At 40.0% G+C, this 9,627-nt stretch overlaps 1 protein-coding gene across 5 annotated transcripts in view; it reads left to right on the top strand.

The window, feature by feature from the left end:
* KALRN (kalirin RhoGEF kinase) overlaps positions 1–1,277 on the top strand; it is a gene marked incomplete at both ends in the record, with an annotated part of 686,722 nt that extends 685,445 nt beyond the window's left edge. For all 5 annotated transcript variants that reach the window (XM_080696283.1, XM_080696272.1, XM_080696284.1 and 2 more), the window contains one exon: positions 732–1,277. In XM_080696283.1, coding sequence (XP_080552409.1) covers positions 732–1,277 — 546 coding nt within the window. The remainder of the gene's footprint in view (positions 1–731) is intronic.
* Between the last annotated feature and the right edge of the window lie 8,350 nt (positions 1,278–9,627).

Below are 9,627 nucleotides of genomic sequence, written 5' to 3' on the forward strand. Positions count from 1 at the left end.
AGAGAGAGAGAGAGAGAGAGAGAGAGAGAGAGAGAGAGAGAGAGAGAGAGAATGAGAGAGAAGAAAGAGAGGGAGAGAGAGAATATGAGAGAGAATATGAGAGAGAGAATATGAGAGAGAGAAAATGAAAGAGAGAATGAGAGAGAAAGAGGAGAGAGAGAAGAGAAGAGAAGAGAAGAGAGAGAATGAGAGAGGAGGAAGAGAGAGAGAAGAAAGAGAGGGAGAGAGAGAATATGAGAGAGAATATGAGAGAGAGAGAAAGAGAATGAGAGAGAAAGAAGGAGAGAAAGAGAGAAGAGAAGAGAAGAGAAGAGAAGAGAAGAGAGAGAATGAGAGAGAAGAAAGGGAGGGAGAGAGAGAATATGAGAGAGAGAAAATGAGAGAGAGAAAGAGAGAATGAGAGAGAAAGAGAAGGAGATAAAGAGAGAGAGAATGAGAGAGAAGAGAGGGAGAGAAAGAGAGAGAGAAGAGAAGAGAGAGAGAATGAGAGAGAAGAAAGAGAGAGAGAGAGAGAGATGGCTTTCAGTGCAACCAGTTCTCTGAAGTACCACCAAACTCAGAGTTTAGTAAGTCCCAAACCATAGTTTGAAGCCACCGATGCCCTTTTCATGGGGAATTCTCCATATGCTCTGAGCTTTACCAAAGAATAGCAGAACCATGTTTTCACTAGCAGCGTCCTACTGGTAGTCAAACAAGAGAGCTGAATGTGTCTTCTCCCTGGATCCCTGCAGCCTGAAAACCTGCTTATCGACCTGCGGATCCCAGTGCCTCGGGTAAAGCTCATTGACTTGGAGGACGCTGTCCAGATCTCAGGCCACTTCCACATCCACCACCTGCTGGGGAACCCTGAGTTTGCAGCCCCAGAAGTGATCCAAGGCATCCCCGTCTCCCTGGGCACTGACATCTGGAGCATCGGGGTTCTGACGTACGTCATGCTGAGCGGGGTCTCCCCCTTCTTAGATGAGAGCAAAGAGGAGACGTGTATCAATGTGTGCAGGGTGGATTTCAGCTTCCCCCACGAATACTTCTGTGGCGTGAGCAATGCTGCCAGGGATTTCATCAACGTGATCTTACAGGAAGACTTCCGGAGGCGGCCCACGGCAGCTACCTGCCTGCAGCACCCATGGCTACAGCCTCACAATGGCAGCTACTCCAAGATCCCCCTGGACACCTCGCGCCTGGCGTGCTTCATAGAACGCCGCAAGCACCAGAATGACGTGCGTCCCATTCCCAATGTCAAGAGCTACATTGTCAGCCGGGTGAACCAGGGGACATAGCCGTCTCCCAGCCCCCGGGGTTTCACGTAGAAGTGCGGTGGGAACCAAAGACTGAATGTGTCTGTAAATAATTGTGTTCGTTATTTCACTCCACAAGTTCTCTGGATTGAAAGATGTCCTTTTCAGCCTCGGTGGTTTTTCAGAGTCTGAGCAGCGGTTTAAGTTACCCTACGTCCAGGGACCTCCCAGAGGTCATTCTGAAAAATTAAAAATGCAAAGGGTCACAGAAAGTGTTAAAGATGGGGAGGGGCGAGGATCACAAGAATATTAGCCATTATAAAATTTTAATTGTACATTCCAAAATGAGTGGTTAAGTGGGCAAACCTTAAGCTCACTGTGGTGAGTATAAAAGTTTCTGATTTTGCTGAAAACTTAAGCAAAAAATTCTATTTAACAGAGATGTCATATGTCAAATATTCTGGTTTAGACAACTTAGATATAGTTTCTTAATAGGATACATATACACATACAGTATAACAGATCTCATTCAGGTTTCAGAGTTTTATAATATAGAGTTATATATAAAATCAACCATAAGTAACTTTAAGTGCTTCAGTTAAGACAGTAATTTCTTTAATGAAGCATTACGTTGTTTTGACGAAGCACAATTAGATGACGAATTTTTTAGAACATTTTATAAATCTTGTATAGAAATCTTTTACCAGAACCTGTGCGTTAAGAAAAAGCAATGTTACCCTTTTACAATCTGCACACGAGAAGTATTTTTTTCTCGTTCCTGACTTGATTATGATAGGTTCTGTATGTGAAACGCTATCCCCCAATTTACTGGTGGCTCAGCATTCACCTGGCAGGAATGCCTGCCAGGAAAAAGTCCACATCCAGTAAGAGTTTTGGGGTTATTTTTTATGTCTACACCTGGCTTGAAATAAGTCAACAAACACCACAGGTTCATACAAAAGGGCAAATAGAAACCTTTCCTACAGTTCCTACAAACAAGGTACCAACACTTTCTGATTTCTTCTACAGCTGTAGAATACAGTCTTCAGGAAGCTGGCTTGCTTTATTTCTAGCCCCTTAGGAAGCCAAGGGGCACTTACCAAAAGGAGGCAGCCATATAAGCCTTTTAAAGGCCTGGTCCTAAGTCCTTTTTGAAGCCATGGAGCAAAACCTGATACATCACCTAACAGAGCATTGAATTTTAACTGAGATTGCAATAGCTTTCACCACTCAGCCACCAGTGTTTCGCTGGACTAGAAGGACTAATTGTATTTTGAGGCCAATGCTGCTTTCTGGTGTATAGTCTCCATACAAGATTATTATTAACTGCCCTATTTCCCACTGGTGGGAAGCAATTAAACCTGGGCATTTTATGATTTTTTTCCTTTGTTTTTATTTTCTTGGGGGGGAGGTTCTTGTGTTTGTACACGATCCACCCTTTGTTTTCCAGAATGTGTTTTGAAAATTGCTTCTAGGCAAATTACATCTTAAAAATATAGCTCGAATGTTTATTCAAACTGGGTTAAATGGCATTGCTTCTCTCCTACTAAAGGGAATGAGAAAATTCAATCCATGCAGCACAGAGGCGTGAGCAGCAGAATGATGAAGGATAAATAGAACTACAAACCTATTGAAGTGAGAAAGAAAGGGTGGAAACCAAACCTGAATTTTAATGTGTAAAGTCACTTATTCCCACAGTGGAATTATAGAATTAAGGATACTCATTCTTATACACTGGTTTCAAAGTCAGCTCACTCATTCACCCTCCACCTCATTCCATCCCAAGATTATAGGTTTAAAGATTACTAGAAAGTACAAGCAATAAGACTAGTTAGAACTTAGTCTTGGGGGGGGGTAACCAAATATGTGGACACCGACTTGGACTGTAACATTTCCTGGTTTGCAAATGGCCCTGGGTGGTCAAGCCTCACTCCTCAGAGCTCTCTGTCCCTCTGCAGTCTCCATTTAAATTTTCATTATGTGTATGCAAGTATAATACTAGATGATACAATATCTTAAAATCTAGAACATGCTTACTAATAGCCCTTTTAGTGATATGTCTTCATTATGGTATATAGCATCAAGAGGAAAGCCTGGTCCGTAAGGATTGTGGGGGAATAGATTGCGGGCTCTGAGGATTCCAAATATCCATAACGTATGGCCTGGCAAGTTCTAATCTTTTCACTCTGGATGAGGTGGTGACCAGCTTCCTTCAGAGTTCTTTAGAGTTTAGCTGAGTTTCTGCTGGAGAGGGCTAGGGCCTGGAACAGGGGCGCCAGACTGCAGCAGCAAGGTGATATTCAAAGCATGCTCCGGTGGTTGACAGAATCTTAGAGCCAAAGCTTTGAGATTAGCTTTTACGTCCTAGTTGGGATGATCCGTATGTGAGGCTGCATGGAACCCCCAAATACTCATATTGGGATAGACAGAAAAGGAAGGAAGGACATAGAAACAAAGAGTAGTGTGATTGTTAACTGGAGCCAAAGTACAATCATTAGAATAGAATGAAGAGAAAGGAAGTATATTTTATATAGTTTGGTAACTGGAGAAAACTAATAGGGAGGCTCCCTCTCTGCAAAGCTCCTGGTCCCTCCCGAAAGGAATAAGATAATGGTCTTATTTAAAGAATTATGTATAGTAAGCTGCAAATAACAAGACACTCCAGAGGATGGGGCTGGGAGATATAGTTTAAGGTGCTGTGTGGGCAAGCTGGCAAGGGAGGAAGGGCCAGGCACCACTCTCTTGTACCTGTTTTGGCAGAGAGATTTATTAGTAGTAGAGAAGAGGGGGGAGAAAACAGTCCACTTTTACGATCATTATGGTAATTCTTAGTGGGAGTGAACTTCCAGCTGAAATGGGAAACACAAATGTTAGTCAAAGTCACAGGTTTCTTGCCTGGCTTCCATTCATTGCCTAGCTTTTAGAGCTTTTTTGTCTTGTGTTGTAAGGGTGGGATGCAGAAAGAAGGAAAAGATCAGGGACAACCCATGATCACTTGTAAGAAGTCTAATAATTTCCTACGTCTTTTTCATTTGTTTCAAATTAAATAGATTTCTATCCACTTACAGCTGAATGTGGTAAAATTTTTAAGAAAAAGAAATTGTAATGTTGGAGGTATCCTTCAGGTCTCTCCCAGCCATAAACAATCTAAGGGAGAGTGGAGGAGCCAGAGGAGGAAGCTGGCCTCACTGCTTTGTGGTTCACAAGGCTTTTATAAATAGTAGTGCCTTTCAGAGGGGAGGATGGGAGATGAAAAAGTTCATTGCATTTAGATTTGCTGATATTGCAGTATTTTTTTCTTTAAAGTATCTTTTAAATAAACACATCCGACTATAGGATGGGACCAGGAATTCTCGAGTTTCAACCTCAGCTATTCCAGATTCACCCTTCCTTACAGAAAGCCTTTGTTGTTGTTTTTTTCTGCCCTGAATGTCCCCATTGATAAAATGGGATTTGGGGGGAAAGAGGGAGACATTAATCTCATAGGAATGTCGAGAAAATACCATAGCTGGGATGTCTAAAATACTTTGATTTTTTTTTAAGTGCTATACACTGCCAGTGCTAGGAGTTTTATTGATAGTAACTTTGAACATTCCAGGTTTTCAATATCCATGTCTTTAGATACCATTTATAAACTCATGAAGTTAAATCCTGTAAATTACTTTTAATTGGAAGTACTAGGTGCTCTTTGTCCAAATGTTAGTCTTACCCTGTAATTTTGATCATTAAGAGCTTATCTATAGAAAAGGCTTAGGAGAGCAGATGAAGTCTTATGTCCATAAATTGCTTCGTCCAGTATTTCTATAGCATATGTGAAGAGTAAGATGCCCTCCAAAGCAACGGTTACCTTCTCTTCTCAAGCTTTGTGCTCTGGAAAAATGAACAGAGGAGAACATGAAGAGAAAATGAACAGTCATTTTCTTCCTTGGGAGGGCTGAAGTTAAAATAAGATATCTTCTCATATCACAATTGATTTATTTAGGGCCTCAAAAGAATATGGTGGAATAGGCAAGTTAAATGCACAGATATAGAAAGAATTGGACTGTGGATTTTTGAAAGGAATGCCTTGGATCTATTTTTTAGATAGTTAGGTCTTTTCAGGAGTAGCATATTTGTTATTCCAGAGTCTCCATGATTTAGGGCCCCTGTGTTAATTATTACTTTTTTCCTTGCCTACGTGGAGAAGCATGGAAATTTTATATTTGTGAGAATATGTGAGACCAAATATGATACAAGGATGATGGATGATGGTGATTATTTCTGTGCATTAACTCAGACTTTGTTGAACATAAAGGGTCTCTGTAGTAGGGCAAAAGCTCAAACTCACCACGTCCATTTTCAGGGTAGCCAATGAATTGTACTGGATGAGTTCTGAGGAATGTAGACCTTATTCCTTTCTCTCCTGGGTAGCATCCTCATGGAGTCTGGGTTAGGCAAACACAGTATGTACGCTTTCTGTGAATTTATTAGTAAAGCCACATCATGATTTTTCTTTGCTATTTAAAAATCTATGGATCTTTTGAGAATAGATGACTAGATCCAGGATAGGCTGAAGGAAGATAGAATTCATACATGCTCCATCAAGAAAAAGGAAGCTACAGTCAGGTGTGATGGGGCACACTTGCAATTTCAGTACAAAAAAGAGAAAGAGACAGACACAGAATAAGTAAAAGGAAGCTACTATGTTAATATTTGTTTTCTGAAAATAAATATCTCAGATATTTAATTATTTCTAGAGAGATAAAAAGGGTGGAATTTGTCCACAGCACTAGACATTACTAATAGAAAATATTCACATGGAAAAATGTAAACAGAAATAGAACACAGAACTATGGTAAGGCCATATTTTTATGAAAGACATTTCTTCCTGGTTTTTAATATATGTAGGAGTTCAAGAAGAGAAAAAACAATCACTCTAAGGCATTTCACCTTTAAGGGACATTTATAGAAAGCCTGAAATAATATTCACACTGTATTGTATTTTCCTGTCAGCTCGTCTGCTGAGAATTCCTAAAATGTGGTCAGATTTCATTTTTATTAAGATGATCAAGCTTAGTCAGATGGCTTCTGATAGTGAGGTTAGCTGAGAAAAGGAAAAGTGGTGAGGAAAGTGCAAGTAGCAATGGTTGGGATGCCACCTCCTGGGGTCTAATTTAACCAGGTGAGCGTGCTAGCCCAGGGCCGGCCGGCATAGGAGACTGTCGATACCAACTTCTTTCAAGAAGTGAGTCTACTTTCTAGGGTATTATGGAGACTTGTTACCATGACCTCAAAGACTATGGCAATGATCTGGAATCAACAAAACATACATCTTCTCTTACTAACTTAAGCCATATCTGTAATCTCTGTTGGATTTTATTTTTTTAACCCTGGTGCTTTTATTTCTGTTTCTATCAAACTTCAGCCTACTCTATGGGGAAGGTGAGTAAAACCAGTGCTGGACAAAAATGAAGACTGTGAACAAACTAACCATACTCTTGAGAATGAGATCCCATTCAGAGAACAGTAGAGATCAAAGTGCAAACTGTTGGAAAATATAGATATATGTACATCTGTACATGTATATAGTGTATAATATGTATGTATATGTTATTGCTCATATGCAGAAATCTATCCATTTGCAGACAGCCCAGGTGAGTCCGTTTTTCTATTGGAGAACCAGTTAGGGCCATTCAAAACCACTAGGGCTAATTTGTGAAGACAAATTCTACTCACACGGGAATGAATGTTCTGTCTTCTGCCACAACAACAAAGTATGAAACACAGGGGACCATCATTAGGTCTATTCTGTTTACCTGGATTTGAATTGTTAATAGTTTGCAAATTGCATTGGCACCTCTTGGTTTTGAGTGACCCCTTCCCCCATATCGGTTTAAGAATTTGCAGTGGGCTTCTCTGGCCATTCAGATAAAGGGCCTTATCCATAAGTGGACAGGTTTCCCCATAGGGACCATTACACATATACATATAAGTACATACTTCCATCAGGCTTTGTAACAATTTATTTAAAATCACTCCACAGTATTGATAAATAGCTCTATATTTTCAAGGTGCAGAAGAATTCCACAGCCTTAATTATTTCAGTGTCTTGCTGGTCTGCCTTAAGTGTATCTTCTGGGTTTTCGGTTGTTCTATTATTTCAAAATTTTTCTGCAGTTGTTAATTTTGTATGCATACGACGTCGTTTTGTAAAGGTAGGTTGTAAATATTTTATTTGTGAGTCAAAATCACCCATGTGTAATGTAAAGTGATGACCTGCTGTCTTGTTATTATTACTACAGTAAATGTTATAAGTTATGGATGAAATTTCAAAATGTACATCTCACATGTTATGCATTCCTATAAATATACTATACTAAATATACAATTTCTGGTCATCTTTTTTTTCTAATTGAAGCCTTCTTTCAAAGAAAAGAGTAGTTTTTTTCTTTTAGCAAATATTTGAAAGACTTTGATAAGCTAAAATCATGTTATAACACTTTTTGTTCAGCATTTTAGACATTTTTGTCTCCTAGAGAAGTATTCTAAAACATTTGGCTGGCTAAAATTGCCAAGGAAGCCTCAGATGTGCTGTTAATTTAATTCTAGCATTCTATCATTGTTTTGGAAGTTGTCAGAGCCAGGTTGGTTGTATACCCCTGTAATCCCCATTCTTGGGAGGCAAAGACAGGAGGATCATAGGTTTGAAATCAGCCTCAGCAACTTAGAGTTTCAGCAACTTAGGAAGACCTTGTTTCAAAACTGAAAAATTTTTAAAGGGCCAGGGGTATGGGTTGGAGGTAGAATGCCCCTGGGCTTTGGATAAGGAATGAAGGGAGGGAGGGTGGGAGGAGCCATCTAGGCTCTCTGTCATAAGTTCATGAATCCTGGTGTGGATTCCAGGAACCTGGGAGTAGCCAATGCAGGTGTTATCAGGCTTTGAAAGGCTGTAAGTGCCAAACAGGTGCAAATAAAGTGGATCCATAGTATATCATCAGCCAGAGTGTTAGGGATTGCAGTGTTTTTGTTTTTGACTGGGGACTGAACCCAGGCATTCTACCTCTGAGCTACACCCCAGTTGTTTTTATTTTTTATTTTTTTGAAACAGGGACTTGCAAAGTTGCTAAGCTCTGGCCCCAAACATGGCAATCCTCCTGTCTCAGCCTCCCAAGTACTAGGATTATACAGGCATGAATATTTTACAATAAAAAAGATTTTAACATTTTGCTATTTTAACAAAGTTTTACTGCATTTATTTGGAATGAGACAACTAGCAAACGCATGGACTTTCCTCCTTGCCTGTTCAATACAATCTCTTCAGAGAAAATAAATATAAAGAATATAGAAATATAAAAATAAAATCAGAGACCTGGGCATGGTGGTACACACCTGTAATCCCAGTATTTGTATCACCAAATGCTGGTACTTTACTCAATTTGCCAGATCAAATAATTGGGACAAACTTTTGGTAAGAAAGAAAAATAAATTTATTGATTTGCTTGCAAACCAGAGAAAGCCAGTGGACTTAAGAGTTCAAACCCTGGATTCTCTCTAAACAAAGGAATCAATTTCCTTTAAGAGTTAGCTCCTCAGGGTCTTGTGGGCTTGTCAGAGAGACACAATTCACATCTAAGTGATCCTTGAGTTGGTTCTTCCTCAGACTCACAAGTGCCAGGTGTCCTTTTCACGCCTTTGGTTAGTAAACTGGTAAGAGCTTGTTACTTGTTAACAGGGAGAGTAGAGGAAGAGAAGGAGGCAAAGACAAATGTCAGCTTTGAAACAGTCCATCTGTTAGCTGCCAGGGTCCAAAGTAGGTTACTTTATACTTGGGAGGCTAAGACTGGAGGATCTCAGGTTCAAGGCCAGTCTAGCAACTTAGGGAGACAGTGTTTCTAAATAAAAAAATAAAATTAGGTCAGGGAAGTGTAGCCTGGAGGTAGAATGCTCCTGAGTTCAATCCCTAGCACAACAGAAAGAAGAAAGAAAGCAAGCAAGCAAGCAAGCAAGCAAGCAGAAAAGAAAGAAACCAGAACCAGTTTGATGAATTAGAATCAAAGGTCAAGGATTATTTTCCTTAAACTAAGATAATATATTGCCTTCTACGACTGTGGAGATCTTCTCTAAGGTATTTATTTGTAAACCAAATATGCTTGGGCTTTCAAATCGACCAGCAACTTTATCCTCCCAAATAACCCTGATACTGAACAATTCCTCCACCAGTAACTACCTTCCCGCCCTTTCTCGTCGTCTCCTCGGGGCCTAGCACCTGAGATACTCCAATGGAAGATACTCCAATGTTAGTGGCTCCCCACCTCTTCTCCTGTGGGCAGAGTGAGCAGAAGAGGTAGAGAACAAATAAGGACTTATATTCCTATGTACAAACTGTTATGAAACTCTCACGTGCCAGATACTG

The sequence above is a fragment of the Muscardinus avellanarius genome (genome assembly GCF_963383645.1).
Source record: "Muscardinus avellanarius genome assembly, chromosome: 5".
NCBI classification, from domain to species: Eukaryota; Metazoa; Chordata; class Mammalia; order Rodentia; family Gliridae; genus Muscardinus; species Muscardinus avellanarius.